The 17,825-nt window shown below is 34.5% G+C and overlaps 1 protein-coding gene across 1 annotated transcript in view; it reads right to left on the bottom strand.

Annotated features, from left to right (window-relative positions):
* Positions 1-17,825, bottom strand: part of GABRG2 (gamma-aminobutyric acid type A receptor subunit gamma2) — a 169,384-nt gene that overhangs the window by 116,118 nt on the left and 35,441 nt on the right. Inside the window, exons 2-6 of the mRNA XM_007950571.1 lie at positions 15,989-16,140; positions 13,909-13,976; positions 10,817-11,037; positions 6,860-6,942; positions 2,313-2,450 (exon numbers count right to left, since the gene is read on the bottom strand). Coding sequence (XP_007948762.1) covers positions 2,313-2,450; positions 6,860-6,942; positions 10,817-11,037; positions 13,909-13,976; positions 15,989-16,140 — 662 coding nt within the window. The remainder of the gene's footprint in view (positions 1-2,312; positions 2,451-6,859; positions 6,943-10,816; positions 11,038-13,908; positions 13,977-15,988; positions 16,141-17,825) is intronic.

Below are 17,825 nucleotides of genomic sequence, written 5' to 3'. Positions count from 1 at the left end.
TTGACTGCCAACCAGAAGGCTGGCAGTTCAAACCCACCAGCCACTCCTTGGAAAGAAGGTTGGGCAATCTACTTCCGTAGTGAAATTGCCTCGGAAACCTAAGGAGAAGTCGCTATGAGTCGGGTCTGACTCGACAGCACATAACAACAACAACAACATACAATAACAAAGGAATCCAGGTGGTACAGCAGTTAAACTCTAGGCTGCTAACTTATAGGTGTTTGAATCCACCAAGCTGCTCAGGAGGAGAAAGATGTGGCAGTCGACTTCTGTAAATGTTACTACCTTGGAAAGCTTATGGGACAGATCTACTCTGTCCTACAGGGTCCCTATGGGTTAGCATTGAATCATAGGCAATAAGTTTTTTTTTTCCTTTTTTGATTATTGTATAACAATCTTAACAAATGTAGTTTGTGTGTGAATTTTATTTAAGGGTAATAGCCTTAGGAACCTTGGTAATTCTCCATACTTTAATTATTGCCATACTTTAAGCAGGTAGACAATTTTCTTTAGGAAATATCTCCTAATGACTTTAAATGTGTTAGATCATTCTTGATATGGGACATTGGGGAGGAAATGATTTTGGCTCTGAGATATAATGTCAGTTTTCCCTTCCCTCCCACATTTGGTCTTTAAACCACATTGGTCACAAAATTACTAAACAAAATCCATGCTAGTTGAAAAGCATTAAGTTAGTAAATTTTGTTTTTATCAGTACGGAAAATGGGCAATAATGAAAGTATAAGCTAGTAAGTATGGACATATGAATATATAGCAGAACTTACTGCCCAATTTCTCTTTCTGGAAGCCTGCAGAATTGGAGATTATTTTTACACATATTCTTTCTATCACAAATGGAAGTTCAGATCAAATAAAAGACTACTCTAGACCTTAATGGCCAGAATTTCTCGTGAATTCTTCTAGCTATTTTTTAAAAGTACACTCAAATATTGCTTTCATTTTCTTTCAGATTCTTTTTGCAAACTGAGAAAACCTATAGAATAAAGTTGCAAATGCTGGAAACAAGGTTAGGTCAAGATAACTCTTTGAATTTGAGTATGGTGTGTATGAAGTTAGAATATTAAATTTCTATTTTTGTGGACCCTAAACTTTGCTTTTTAGTAGAAAAGAACAAAATCTTATTCCTAATAAGATAACACAAGCACATGTCCTCTGTATCCTGGGTGTGTGTGTGGGGGGGAATATATCAGGTATGTGTTGTTGTTGTTGTTATGTGCCATTGAGTCAGCCCCGACTCATGTGTGTAAGTAAATTAAAAGAAAATGATTCAATACATGAAAATATATTTTAAAAGACATCATTTAATACACAATAAGCTGACAACATATTTAAATTTGCATAATTTTTAAAGAAGTAGCTAGACTAATCGGCATGAAGTCTGTACTGAGCATTGCACAGATTGGTCACTCTGACAGATCTGATTTGAGATATGGTTAACTTTGTCAATATGAAGTTTTAAATCAATTCAATCAATCCTTTTAAAATCATGAGATTTCATATAAAAATATAGATTTTTACCTTTTCTTAAAAAAAATCTCTATGCCAGACCACTTTATACCTCATGTACAGTTGATAATTGTAACTAATGTTAGTTAAGAACTACTATTTATTGAGTACTCACTAATGTCAAGTATCATTTTAAACATTTTACTTTTTTAAATTTTTCATACTAACGTTATCCTTGTAATACAGGTGTCTTTATCCACATTGGGTATGTAGTGGAGCTGATCTCATGAAAGATTGAGTAATTTACTCCATACCTACAGCTGGTAACTGATGCAGTTGGAATTTGAACCCAGTTTTGTCTGACACCAAACTTTCTCATCCACTGGTGAAGTCAGTTTGAACTTAATAATGTTAAATTACTGAATGGAGAATTGTTCATATTCACTATGGTCACTTTTTTGCATTTGTAGAAAACTTATTATCCCTATGTGATTATTTCAAGTGCTGCTGTATTGATCTCTAAAAGGAAATATTAAATCTATATTGGTTAACTCATAATCTAAAAGTATTTTCTTTTTTTTTTTTTAATAATCGCTACTCATTTTTATTTCAAGAAGCCAACAATACCTTTTTACCCCAACTTTAATCCAATTTTAAACAAATTGATAAATGCAGTTCCATTAATCTATTTTACTAGAATATCAATCACAATTTTCTCTAGAAAATCAAAAGATTTCATTTAATGATATGAATATCAGACAGGTATTGAAAAGCCTTCCCACATACATATACCAGAATTTTAACTCTGAAAAGGTCACTTAAAGTTGTTTAAAAGCATGTCTTACCAGAAGTTGTCTTCACCACCTCAGTGGTATTTCTCAGCCCAACAAAGGAAAACTGATAAAGCCTCCAGGATCTTGTATCACCCACTTCAACAGAACTACGCTTCCATTGGTAAACAATTTCTTCACGGGGATAGCCATCTGCCATGAGATGGGAAACAAACTATTAAAATTATTACCTTTGATCATATGCAGGAACCATTTTCCATGAATAAAATATTGAGGTAGGTACTGAGAGATATAAAGTTATGGATTAGATGAATATCCTGGTTTAAAGTACATCACAGTAAATACACAATGGGGTCACATTTCATGGGAAATTAAAGTCTAAAATCAGAAGGTCAAAATTACCCTTGAGAGTCCATGAAATTGCATAGGAGAGCAGCTATACTTGGTTTTTCATGTACTATTAGGAGTTTTGGTGTCATAGTGCCCAAGACATTTTTGACTGCTAATCAGAATTCTGGCTGGTGGTTCAACCCATCAGCCACTCCTGGGAAGGAAGATTGGACAATCTACTTCCTCAGTGATACCTCCTCGGAAACCCAAGGAGGGGTTGTTAAGGGTCAGATCTGACTCCACAGCAGTGAGTTTGGTTTTTATGCATATTTTAAAGAGCTCTGGTAGTGTAGTAGTTAAGACATTTGAACAATAACCAAAAGTTATGGAGTTCAAACCCACCAGCCTCTGCACTGAAGACAGATGGGGAAGTCTGCTTCCATAAAGATTTACTGCCTTGGAAGCCCAATGGGGGTGGCTATGAATTGGAATTGACCTCAAGTCACTAAATGTGTGTGTGTGTGTGTTTTTAGTTATATGCATATTTTACATTGTCAAGTTAGATGAAGAAAATTAGATGAATTTTTAAAAAAAGCAAGTAGATGGAGCATGCAGAAGCATGGAGGCTTTGGAGGCAGATTTTTTTTTTTTTTTTTTTCTAAATTTTAAAAATAGCCATACAGATCACTCATGTTGAAAGCAGTAAGGAGCTCTGGTAGCATAGTGGCTAAAGCACTTGACTGCTAACCAGAAGGTTGGTGGTTCAAACCCACCAGCCACTCCTCGGAAGGAAGGTTGGGCAATCCTACTTCCGTAGTGATACTGCCTCAGAAACCCAAGGAGGGGTCGCTATGAGTCGCGGCCGACTCGACGGCACATAACAACAACAACAACAGGATAATGTATAAAAAATAGTGTAAATAGCAGACATGGATAATACAATGTCATTGTGAATGGAAGTCAGTAGGGCAAGATTTTGAGAGTCATGTAGAAACAGAGAATAATGAGAGAAAAGTAGACGTGAATTTTCCTCCAGGCATGCTCCACAAGTGGAAAATGCTTGAGGATGGGGTGGGGGTGTAAACCTCAACTATTTATATTGCTCTCTCTCCCACAATTTGTTGGAACTCTGTTTTAATGTATACAGAAATTTATAATTAAAAGAACTAAGTGGGAATACTTGTTATGCTACCTGACATATTATAAAGCTCAATAACAATTTTTATATTATTAAATAGTTATTATTATCTGATAATAGACTATAGCAAGTCATTTGATATATATTAATGAGCCTTAGGGAAATTAAGAATGGGTGAACCACGTTAAGCCAGGAGACAAGAAAATGTTCATGGAAGAGATAGTACACTGAGAGGTGGGATATTATATTATTTACTCATATAATTCCCTGGCCATAACATCCTGGACACATTTCTTGATTTTCTTTTTATAAATCATTTGTTTCCTTATGAAATAATAATGTAATTGAAGTTCAATTTATATTTGTAGAATGGATAAACATTATAAACTGTAAACTGTAGAATGAACATTTTCAAAGGGAAAAAAAATACAAAACCAAAATCATCTCAAATATTTGCAGACTAATAATACCATGTAAAGGAATAACGTCTTATGAAGGCTAATGGGCTTCTTGAAGTAAGATCCCTTAGGTTTCTTCCTTTTCTTTCCTTTTTTGTTCAATTCTACAGTTATTACATATTCATTAATTAAGAAGACAGAAAAAAGGAAGGTGGGTTCCCAGAGAATTATGAGAAGCAATGAAAACTGAAGAAATTAAAGGATTTTCTTTTTTTCTAATGGAGAATAGAGCTCAGGTGGTGTTGTGATTAAGGTTTTTGACTGTTTACCAAAGTGTTGGTGGTTCGAAACCATGAGTAATCTGCAGAAGAAAGGTGAGGCAGTCTGCTTTCGTAAAGATTTATAGACTTTGATACTCAATGAGGGTCACTATGAGTCAGAATCAGCTCAATGGCAGTGAGTTTGCTTTTGATTTTTTTTATATTGGTGACTAAACAGTTTTGACAGCAATATTAATGTTAAGTTGTGTTAGGGTGCAGAGGATATAGTTGACTGGTGACATAATGTCATGGATATTACAACATTTTTAGTTTTAGCTAATTCAGAGGAGGACTAGACCCCTTTGGAATACTAAAAAAAAAAAGAAGTCTAGTCTCTGGGGGAGGGGACATAAATTTGGAATTAAATATGTTACATTCTTGGATGAGATAAAACATAAGAAATGAGAACAGGAATTTTTTCTAAATATATAAGATGTACAGTAATATTTTTATATTTTTTCCTCTGCTCTCTGGAATCCAGGAAATAATTAACAAGTGACTGCTTTTCTGGTCATTGATTAAAAAAAAAAAAAATACGGTTATTAAGATTTAATTAGTTATTATGAGTTTCACTGATGTCTAGGGAAATAATATTAGTGAAAGTATAAACTTAAAATTCATAATAACTTTTAAATTTCCTAATATGCACAATAGGAGGTCTGGTAGCATAGTGCCTAAGGCACTTGACTGCTAACCAGAAGGCTGGTGGTTCAAACCCACCAGCCACTCCTCAGAAGGAAGGTTGGGCAATCCTGCTTCTATAGTGATACTACCTCGGAAACCCAAGGAGGGGTCGCTATGAGTCGGGGCCGACTCGACGGCAAATAACAAAAACAACAACAATATGCACAATTGTCAGGCCAAAAATAAAGAGCAGATGAGCTACCTAACATGGGTACTGAACAACTAGTAAGGCAAACATTTTAGGAAAATTTACATTTGTTTTTGTTCAGGCAGGAAACATCCATGAAGGTTACTAAAGTTTAATCTATGTAACAACATCCTTGATCCTCTTTCTATGAATGATATATCTGGTAATAATAATTAAGTAAAAGAATAGTGAGTTTTCATTGAGTCTAATGTGTGTTAGAAGAGTCCTGCTGGTGCAATGATTAAGGTGTTTGGTTGCTAACCAAAAGAATGGCAGTTTGAACCTACCAGCTGCTCCATGGGAGAAAGATATGGTAGACTGCTTCTGTGAAGATTGTTGTTGTTGTTATGTGCCGTCGAGTCAAACCCGACTCATAGCGACCCCTCCTTGGGTTTCCGAGGCAGTATCACTACGAAAGTAGGATTGCCCAACCTTCCTTCCGAGGAGTGGCTGGTGGGTTTGAACTGCCAGCCATCTGGTTAGCAGGCAAGTGTCTTAGCCACTACGCTACCAGAGCTCACCTTTAAATCCTATGAGGCAGTTCTACCCTGTCCGGTAAGTTTGCTATACATTGGAATTGATTTGATGGCAAGAGTTTTACTATGAGCTAGATAGCCTACCAAGCATTTTACATATATCATATCAATAGAATTACATCTCTGTGAGGCAAATTTTATAGTCTCATTCAAGCACCTGAGAAAGCAAACACCCTAAGCAGATCAGTGATTTACCAAAAGCCTCTAGTTTGTAGGTGGTAGAGTTGGGATTGAAACTAGACTCATCTGACACCAAAACCCAATCATTTACTGACTAGTGAATAATTAATTCTAGACATAGTTAGAACTCCAGGTAAATAAGGTATTTTCATTTTTGCAATCTTTAAAGGTGTAGTGATGCTGGAACCAGTAAATGATACTATTGGATTTCTGTACTCCCTGATGTATAAATAACTAGCAAATGTGTTGCTGCACTCTTATTCTGGCCCAATGGGAGAGATATATAATCAACCATTGAATCCTTTCTTTTGAATTCAGATGTGAACTTACATCCATCTCAAGAAAGAATTCCAGACAACCACTACAGATTTATTTAAAAAAATAACAACAACAACAAAAAAAAACATTGCCATAAAGTTGATTCCTACTCATTGCAACCCCTACTGGGTTTCCAAGGCTGTAAAACTTTACAAAAGTAGATTGCCTTATTTTCCTCTCATAGAGTAACTGGTGAGTTTGAGCCACTAATCTTCTGGTTAGCAGCCAAAGCCAAATGCCTTACGTACTATGTCACTAGAGTTTCTTTCCATTTATAAAATGTAGTTGTAATTCCTGACTTAAAAAAAAAAAAAAAAAAAAATCCATTCTTTTTGGAATCTGTTTAACACAGACAAGCTGGGGTTATGATGAAAAGGACTGTCAAAATCTAAGACAACATTGATTGATGCCCTTTTGCAAGTCTCTGTGACCATCCCAGTTAATTGACACTAGAATCACAGAGACTGTTTGCTGTAGAGGATGCCGACTATAGAATGAAGTATTACTTACAACTAGAGAACTCCAGGGGGCAGGAGTGTTCATCCATTGGGAAATTGTGCAACTGTAACTGGCACTCAGCATCAATTGTCAATCTAAATAGAAAGACATATTTTAAGTCAAACATTAAAAATGTACATTAGCACAATTCCTAATGACCATTAGTCTTCATTCCTGCAAAGTATATCTAACATTCTGATTGATCTCTGGAAGAAGTCCACCATGTTCAGAAGACACTTATTTAAGACTTAATGCAATCTATTCATTTTCACAGACCAAAGAATAGCATCTCATTCATCTCATCTCCATTTATTCAGAATTTATGATCACTTGATGTGTTACCTTTTGTTATTTTGGACAAATTAATTGCACACATGAGATTTTTCAGTGTATAGATTTAACTTACCTAACAGAACAAACTGCTTTAAAAACTTAAACTCACTTACTGCTTGCATGCAGATTCATGCTGATAATACTCAGATCTTGTCTACTAATTAAAGCGAGACTTTCTGTTTGTAAGTACTCCTTAGCTGTTTATTTTAAATTATCTGTGAATTTAAACAAAGCTATATCACACACACAAAAATTATGCAATGGAATACTATAAAGCCATTAAATAGTACTTATAGAGTAAATGATATCTAATGGCCCACAAGAAGTGTTAAATATACATATATATACCTATGAGAAATGCATCAGTGATTGTCAACCATTTTCTGTCAGGCAGGTTTATTAAACATATTTTCTGTGTCTCAGTATGTCCTGGGACTCTAGGAACACAAAGTATAGGGAATTCCAGATGTTTTTAACCATCTTTGAAGAAATATTAATATATTCCAAACTAGTAATGCTGACAGGATAATGGTTTTCAAATTTCATATTTGTTAGAGATATTTTTACAATGTATATATATTAATGTTGAAGTAATCAAATGTTTTACAAAAATGTATTCACTTTAAAGGAGCTCTGGTAGCATAGTGCCTAAGGCACTTGACTGCTAACCAGAAGTCTGGCGGTTCAAATCCACAGCCACTCCTCAGAAGGAAGGTTGGGCAATCGACTTCCATAGTGATACTGCCTCGGCAACCCAAGGAGGGGTCGCTATGAGTCAGGTCCGACTGGACGGCACATAACAACAGCAATTCTCTTTAAAATCAAGTTAAGAATAATTTGTAACAGAGAAGGTATCATTATTCTAGGATATAATAACTACTAATTAGTTAGTTCTTAATTGTCTGAATGACCTTATTTAAAGTGAATCATTTTTTCATTTAGTGCTATTATCCCTATCTTGTAGTTGAAGTTGTCCAAAGTTGCAAAGCTAGTGGCACAGTTGGGATTCATAATTGTTTATCAATAATTACATGCTCTTAGAAAGAAAATATTATTTTTATTCATAAATAAAATAGTCATTTAATATTGAATTATTATTTCTAGCAAATTACAATAAAATTACTGACATTTTAAAAATATATTATAGATTGTATGTAGGAAAGTCAATAAACAAACATACATATATATCTACACACATGCTCTTCTCTAAATATTGTTAACAAATTAAAACATTCATTGAACATCATGAGTTACATAATAATTTCATAAATATGTCAGTGATTCCACAAATTAATAGAATTGAAAAAAAATACTATTATGAAAATGAGAAAAGGACTTGAGATTGTGTAACTGATTAATATTTCAAAAGCTAGATGAGCTCTGATGTATCAAACAGACTTTGATTTCCACTGAATTCTAATTTCAGCCATTGCCTTGTCCCTAGTTCAATGAAATGCATGATGAATACAAAACACATACAATTAATATCTTTTGTAATTTCAGCCATGTTACATGTTACCTAGTATCTAAAGTACTTCTGATAAAGGTATTGGAGCCATTTTAAGGTATTTTATTTTGTATATTGTATATTATATAAGTCATAAAGTATATGACACACGTGCATTTAACATGAATCACTTTATGGATAGAAATTTTAGGATACTAGTATCTAGAAAAATCATATTATTCATGCTTGTTTCTTAAAATATATACAAATACTTTTAATATTTGCTGTTTATTATGCATTGGCTCTGTGTTAAGCACTTTGTATATCATCCAATTTAGTCTTTATGTCAACATTAAGATGAGAACAGTTATCTCTGTTTTATAGGAAATTGAGGATTTGAAAAGTAAAGAAAAAACTTGCTCAGTTGTGTTGCTAAACAGTGTCTTTTAAGTATGAATGTGTATGTGTGTGTGTGGTTTCTTCCCCAGTAATCTCTCCCCATTTCTATCTACTTCCTCTAAATAAGAGTAATTTAACTCTCACCTGGACAGTAGACAGACCTACAAGGTGAGAAATTACAGCAGGGAGAGATACTCCTTAGAACAATCAATCATGGGAGATCAGAAGGGTAGCATTTGCACAGAGAGAAAGGCATGGAAAGAAAGGTATGCCTCCTTGCATGGGCGAGGAAACAGGGAGTGGGTGACCAAAGGGAGGAAGTGGGAGGAAAGCTGTTACACTGTGGGAAATGTAATCAGTGTCACAAAACAAAATGTGTGTGAACTGTTGAATGTAAAATGAATTTGCTTTGTGAAATTTCACCCAAATCACAGTACAGTTTTTGTTTGTTTGTTTTTTAACATACAAAATATACATCATGGTTACTATATAAACATAGGAGCTTTGGTAGCGTAGTGCCTAAGGCACTTGACTGCTAACCAGAAGGCTGGCAGTTCAAAGCCACCAGCCACTCCTCAGAAGGAAGAAGATGGGGCAATCTACTTCCATAGTGATACTGCCTGGGAAACCTAAGGAGGGGTTGCTATGAGTCAGGTCTGACTCGAGGGCACACAACAACAACCACATACAAACACCGCTCTTTTGATAAGCCTTCTAGTACCAACACCTGTACTTCCCCTATTTCTCCTCTATCTAGAAACACTGGAGAGTTGCCTAAGTTCAAACACATAATATGATACACAACTAAGAGCTAAAACCAGATCTGATTTCTAAATCTATGTGCTTATTTAATATGAAGTTTGAAAATGTAATCTCACCAATAAGAAACTTCAACATAAAAATATTTTTAATGCAAATAATTGTGATGTGTTAACATGAATACCATAAAATCATTTCATCAGAAAACCTTTCCAAATGTCTAATATTTAGATTGGAAGATAAAAGACAGTTCCTTTAAGGTATTTTTTTTTAAAGATGTCTGTTCCAATGTTGTTGTTATATGCTGTCCAGTCAGACCCAAATCATAGCAACTCCTCCTTGGGTTTCCAAGGCGGTATCGCTACAGAAGTAAATTGCCCAATCTTTCTTTTGAGGAGTGGCTGGTGGGTTTGAACCGCCAGCCTTCTGGTTACCAGCCAAATGCCTTAAGCAGTACGCTACCAGAGCTCCAATAATAGCCAGTAAACTAAGTCAAACAGTCTCTTAATGTAATGAAGGGTGAGGTGCAAGAGGTTGGAAGACAATTTAGTTTAGTTCCCTAATATAACGTCCCTAACAGAGAAGAATTTGTGGAAACTTCAATATCAAAACCTCCTTCCTCTCTGGTAATGCTTTCCTTGGAAAAGGAGATATTTTCAAGAATCACAACAGGTGACTCCAAGGACTGCTGACTGTGTCTTAGTTTCCATATTTTCAAGAAGCAAGACACATACATGAAAGTCAAAATTAATAGAGGATCAGACCATCTTGTAAAGGTAGGTGAAATTTTGTGTCATTTTTGAGAGACTAGAGTGCTTAGATGAGTCATAGAAAATAACAAGTGGTTAGTGCTTTGAAAAAAAATTATTGAACTGAGAAAGAAAAAGTAATTTTGTAATATCACTTGCCATTTTGATCAAATATGTCAACTCTGATAAAGGCTTGAATTTCTTTTTTGTTTCTTTGAAGCAGGTGAACTTGATTCTTATATTATTCCCCAAAATCACCCCTTTCCTTTTCCCAAAGAATACCTTAGAGTGTAGAGTACTCGGCCATCATTCCAAATTCTCAGCATTCTGTTAGGGGTGGTTATCCAGTGTGCATCAGCCTTTTTTGAGTTTCTGAAGAAAGTGTCTGGAATCCAGATTTTCCCCACCATGTTGCTATTCAGTCGGAGGACTTTAATTGTGCTGTTAAATTTCAGACGTCTGTCATACCATGTTTGGGCAAAAAATATATCAATTGTGTACTCCTATTTTCAAGAAAAGGATGAAACAGAACATTGTTAACAGTAAGACCGAATTGCAGAAAATTCATTTGTATTTTTTTTTTTTTCTCATTGCTAGTATGAGATAAAACTACATTGGCTCTAATAGTCTGAAAAGAAGCAAGAGTTTTGCTGTGGAGACTACTGACTTATGCATCGTTTGAGAACAATTTAAGAAAAATGGACCTGTCCCTACGATTTCTGGCAGAAGATCATAGCCCTGATACAATCCTTCCTTTTCTGTGTCTATAGAGTACAGTTTCTAAAACTTGGTAATCTTGATATTTTGGTTCATATAATTATTTGTTGTGAAGAGCACCCCTGTGCTTTGAGGGATGATTAGTAATATCTGTGGTTTCTATCCAATAAAAGCCAGTAGTACACCTCCATCCTAAATTATGACAATCAAAAATAGATCCAAACATTGTCATATGTCCCCAGGGAAGCAAATCTCCCAGGTTCACAGCCAATGAGATAAAGTGAAAGAAAGTCCAGAATGTTCAACAAAATCCTAAATTAGATCTCTAGAAACTCGGTTGCCTTACCATAAAATGGAAATCCTCTTTAGCTCATTTGAGTATAGAAAAGGGGAATACATATAAAATACTTTGCCTCATGCCTGGCAGATGGGAAACGCTCAATGAAAGGTGACTATTTTTCAGCATTTTTAAAAAATATTATTATTAGGGTTCTTTTCACTAAATAATATTAATCAATTAAAAAAAAAAAAAAAAAAAGCAAGCTCACTGCCCTCGATTCTGGTCTGACTCATCGCGACCTGTCCTTGTATTCCTGAGGAGGTATCTCTATGGAAGTAGATTGCCCAGTCTTCTTTCTAAGGAGTGGCTAGTGGGTTTGAACTGTCAGCATTTTGGTTAGCAGTCAAATGCCTTAGGCACTACATCACCAATTTCTAATACTGTGTTAATCTCTGTCATAAAACATATTCTGAAATTATTATGATGACAGATTACTATGTAATTATCCCCCTCATGCATTTATAACTAAAGTAGAGAATCAAAGAGAAGTAGGTATGGTGTGAAAGACAGACCATTAGTTGGAGTCGAAAAACTGAGTTGAATTTGATTACTATATTGGAAGCTCTGCTTTTGGGACCTTTAGTTTCTGAATTTCATTTTCTTCACCTATAAAAATCACCAATTAATTAAAATGAGTAGATCCTTTCCATCTCTACAATACTAAGTAAGTTTCTTTGATCACTATTACCATGATCTTACTGTTAATAAAAAGTTTACTACTATTTCTATTCTTGTTGATGTCATTATTTCTTCAATACTTGTTTTGTGCCAATCTCTTTGCTAAACACATTTCATGCATCATCTCATCTAACAACAATCTTATGTGAAAAACAAAAACAAGGAAAAAATGATAATTATAATCAACAGACTAAATTATTTGGTATTTACAGTATTTCAGTGAACTAACCCTAATTATGTATAGTGTTATTTTGTAACATGATCTTAAACATGTCTATAAATGGAAAAAAAATAAAAAAGGAAACTAAAGTTCAGCTTTCCTAGAATATGAGAGATGGGGGAAGGGAGATCTTCCACATTTCCCACTCCAGTTTCCTCTATTCATCATCTTTTTATGGTAAAAAACCCAATGAACTACAGATTTTATTTATTTATTTTCCCCAAAACATGCAACTGCTCATGACCAAGCTAGAAAACCCTTCTTTTTCCTCATTGTCCTTGTTCTATGTCCTTTTCTTGCAATATCTGCCACCATGCCTCATTGTAATTTGTATGCTTATGCTTCCAGTAAGTCATACCTCCTTTGTTCATAATTTAGTTTCATATTTGCAATATACATATAATAGGAAGCAACTCTATTTTACAGAATCTTTTGTGAACTAGTTAGTATGTCCCAGGAGATAGAATAGCTATTTAAATATTATTCTACAGCTTAACACACTGACAAGTGAAAGGCCTATTTTTTTTTAACCAATATTTTATAAAGTGTCATCCTGGGATAGTATTTCTAGTAACTAGTATTCCTCAAACTAAGAGTTGTAAGTTTAAGTAATCTACCTGTAAAGTGTCTCCCTCTTAGATATTTATAATGTACATCATAATATTAAAGATTCTGGGAATTCTATAATGAATATTTTGGAATTTAAGAGTTAAACAAGTAAACTTACTTTCATGGAATATGATGTTTGTGATTTACTTTTTGTCATACCAAATGAGATCAGTGAAGGTCTCTCTCTCTCTCTCTGTCTCTCTCTCTCTGACTTTACAGAGTGTCCTTATTGCTAGCTTGGTAAACACTATTTAAAGTTACAGAATCACTAATATTATGTAACACATATCTTATTTTATGCTTTGCCACATTGTCTTGTCTTGTGATGTAATATTGTGTTTATTTCAATCTATTTTATTTATATTTCAGATTTGAGTAGAAAGTACTGCTCCAGAACAAAGCACATATTTTATTACACATAATGGGCTACTTCTTCCAAGAAATATTTCTGATTGCAAGCAAATCATGCCTTTTCACACAATTAATGTTTGAAAAACTTAGTGGAGCACAGTATTTTATTTTGTAGCAGATAGCACTTAACCAAGTACATGATGACATTCAATTGGAATAGTACAGCATATTTTTAAAAGCTACTTTTTAATAATAAAAATATATATGATTACATTTAATAATATTAGAAATTAGTTATGTTTATATTACAGAAGAGCAAAAACAATATTTTAATTATCCTTTCTTAACTCTTGTACCTATTATTTTTTGGGGGGGATGGAGGAGAGAATCATGTCTTCTACTATTTCCATAATACCACATTTCCTCTCTAATACGTTAATAAAATAGGCAAAAACTCACCATATTTATAGCGTTCACTGGACCAATGCTATTCACATACATGTCTGTGTGAATTAATGTAGGTTTCACTGTAAAGAGAACCACAGAAATATATGCATATGGAGGAACAGAATATTTAGATGTTTTAGCCTTTGTTGTTCTAGAAATAGATGTATACTAACCAAACCAAAACCAAACTCTCTGATGTCAAGTTGGAACCAACTCACAGCAACCCCTCCTTGGGTTTCCAAGGCAGTATCACAATGGAAGTAGATTGTCCAAACTTCCTTCCCAAGAGTGGCTGGTGAGTTTGAACTGTCAACCTTCTGGTTTGCAGTAACATGCCTTAGGCACTATGCAGTGTGTACTAGAAGTAATTTACTCACAATTCATTTGGTGCCACTCACTAAATACATTATTTAGTGATTTGAGGGATCATTTTGTTTTCAAACAAATTTCTTCATTTTTTTTTCAGCATTCTTAATTGTTAACATTTTTTTTTCTTCAACTCCAAAACCTATTTGGAATTCTAACCTGACATAAAAAAGGTAGAAAAATAACTACTTAGTGATACAGATAAAAATATGCATTAGAAACCTGAAGGATACATAAAAAAGCAACAGCTAAATATAAATAGCTTTTGAAACATTGTTCCCTGTTGATTCCTTTTATAACTACTTTATCTTCATACACCTCTACTTAACACAAAATCAATCTTCCTCAATGACTTATTAGATGTTGTGACTCAACAAATAATATGAGGGAACCATATGGAAACCCATTACACACTTATTTGTCAGAGAGGATGGATATTAAAAATCTGTGGTACAACATCCATGACCAAATACATGTGCTCCATTTTAATTTAACATTTACTAAACAGGAATTCATAATATCATTCTGGGCTTTGATTCAACAAACACACTAGTCTCATCTTTACTAATTTTCCTTGAAAGCACTCTGCTTTTGTCCTCTATGATGTATTGAATTCTTCACTTTCTCCACATACACATCTTTGACTTGGCCTTTTCCTAGACTTTTGACTTTGGGCTTGCCATTATGACCTGCTTTGGCCAATAACATATGGATAGAAGTGACAGTGTGCCAGGTCTGAGCCCACACACAAAGTTGTATGAGTTTCTACTTTCTGTCTAGCTCTTTGCTGTCATCTAGAGAATGGCATTCATAGCTATTCTGCTGGTTCTAGGAATAGTACTACAGAGCGACACTTGGAGAAAACCTGCACTAGATGAGCAGCTTGGCCCAGCCTAGATTACAACACTATTGAAGAAGTGCTATCCTACATAACCTGAACACACTGCCATCGAGTCAATTCCGGCTCACAGTGACACTGTAGCAAAGAGTAGGGTTTCCAAGGCTGTAAGTCTTTACAGTAGCAGATTGTCTCATCTTAATCCCACGGTATGAGTGGTGGGTTCAAATCATTGACATTTTAGTTAGCAGCCAAATGTTTTAACCACTGTGTCACCAGAACTCCTTAAGAAAGGCTAAAGAGATGTTTAATGTTCTGCGTTACTTGGATTTTGCGGTTGATTGTACCATAGCAATAAGTAACTAATATATCTTTTCTTTACCAGTTTCTGCTCGTTTTTCCTCATAAACAGACTTCCACTTTTCTTCTATAGCCTCTGTATGGCTTGTTGTTGTTGTTGTTATGTGGCGTTGAGTCAGCCCCGACTCATAGCGACCCCTCCTTGGGTTTCCGAGGCAGTATCACTACGGAAGTAGGATTGCCCAACCTTCCTTCCGAGGAGTGGCTGTATGGTTTATCTAGGAAAATCTGAATTTTTAAAACTCAAATCTCACTTGGAAATCACATTTCTTCATTTTGAGCTTATCAATGTCTTCCCCCAGGGCAGAATGCTATTTATACATTTTTTGTTCATTTGTTTTCATGAATTATTAAGAAAGTGATGTTTACATCTATGTGGCTCTTGAAATATGCTAAAGTTTGCCTCCAGTGTGGTAGGAATTTGGTGGCTGGTGGGTTTGAACTGCCAGCCTTCTGGTTAGCAGTCAAATGTCTTAGGTACTATGCCACCTGAGCTCTCACACCACACCACAAAATCCTTCAACATACCTCCTATATCTGGCCGAAGTTTATTGTCATATCCTTCCAGCAGGTTGTTTAAGATGACAGTGACATCACCCTCAGGAACTTTTGGAGTCAAGACCCACGTTTTATTAGAAGCATAATCTTCATAGTCATCATCCGATTTTTGAGTAGTAAGGCTGAGGAAAAAAAAAAGTTAAGAAGCAAGCTACACTTACGTTAACTTTTACCTATAGAAGATTGGTGAAAAGCGGAAATGAAACAGGTTTACAATAGTGTATAAAATATTGAAAATTCTCACCTTAGGGTCATTATATTAATTAAAATGCATAGGTAGAGAAAAAATGTATTCATATAAATTCTCCAGTTTTCCAGAATGCACTTCCTTTACATTTATAAATACACCACGTTCTCCAAGTTATTTTTGTCTTTTCCGTTTTTGATTTTCTTTCAGCCCACCTTCCCAGTATCATTAAGGATTTATAGAAATCTAATTTTATGAACAAGATGCTTAAATCATCAGAATGTCTTCTAAGAATTCAAGCAAATTATCTATTTCTTTCTTTGAGAAGTTAACTTGTTCCAACCTATTAATGAAAGTAAGAGACTGATAATTAGATTCACTCCCACAAACCGCCAGACTGTCTCTTCCTTCTCAGTTGAAATACTAAGGAGAGTTCAGTCTTGCTGCCTTTTCTTCCCCCAGGGTGTGTATATGTGTATTTTTCTTTTCCCCTCATTTGCACTGAAGGCTAAGATGGTTAATTTATCTTTGATAGTTAAGAACCTGGTACTCTGATGAAAAATGTACTAAAAGACTTCAAACCACCCTTTATTATAGTACACTACCAGAGCTCCCTTTATTATAGTAGAGAATCCTAAACTAGGAAATTCATAGCGATGGTTAATGTACTACAAACAGAAATATATAATCATCTATTTTGATTGATCAGAAAGCCACATTATAGCTGGTATCTCACTTTTACGCTAACAAACCTGTCAGGAAACTCCCTACTATTGGGTTGGAAACTAATTCTGGTTTTGAAAGGTGATTTGGGATTCCCGTGTAATGTTTTTTCCTCTACCTTGAGTTCTATCCCATCCTTTGCATGAAGATTGTATTATCCAAATCTCGGGGCATACGAACTCTTGAAATGTCTGTCATTTTCATTTTTATCAGTGCTCAGGAGATACGAGTTACTTCTGTGGTTTATAGTGAATTATACAAACACAGAATGAAATTTCCCACTCCATGTTTTATTTCCTTAAATATAGTATACAGGATAGACCCAATCAGATATCATATAATTTTTTGCTTATTTTTCTAAGTATATGATATAGAATAAATTTTGCCAGGTATCAAATCATTGGCACATTATTCTGAATGTGCCAATATTCAGATATATATAAATGCAGAAACACACACACACACACACAAACCAGATTAATTGTATTTCTACCATACTCAACTATCAAGGTAAATGTACACATATAGAAAATGTGTGTGTGTTTGTGTTTGTGTGTGTGGCAGAAGAAAGGTTTTGAAAATGGGTATGAGAGATGATGAAGTTTTCAAATTAATCACTTCCATGGATCAACATATTAATCAATATAGTAACTACCTCTTTTTTTTTTATTATTCCTTTAAAGGTTCACAAATAGGAAACACTATAAAAAAATAGCTGGACATCTTCATAGAACCTAAAATACCTAGTGTTTTACATTTAGTCCTTCAGTTAACATATAAGCTTTAAACAAGCATTGAATTTTATAGTGATCATACAAAATATGATAGATTGGATAAAGTTTCAGCCAGCTTTCAAAGAGAGTGTCCTGAGTTCAGTCACCAAAAAAAAAAAAAAAA

This window comes from Orycteropus afer, unplaced genomic scaffold (assembly GCF_000298275.1).
Source record: "Orycteropus afer afer isolate SDZICR_OR568_19922 unplaced genomic scaffold, OryAfe1.0 scaffold00279, whole genome shotgun sequence".
NCBI lineage: Eukaryota > Metazoa > Chordata > Mammalia > Tubulidentata > Orycteropodidae > Orycteropus > Orycteropus afer.
Note: the sequence above shows the minus strand (reverse complement) of the source record. Positions and strands in the feature narration are given on the sequence as shown.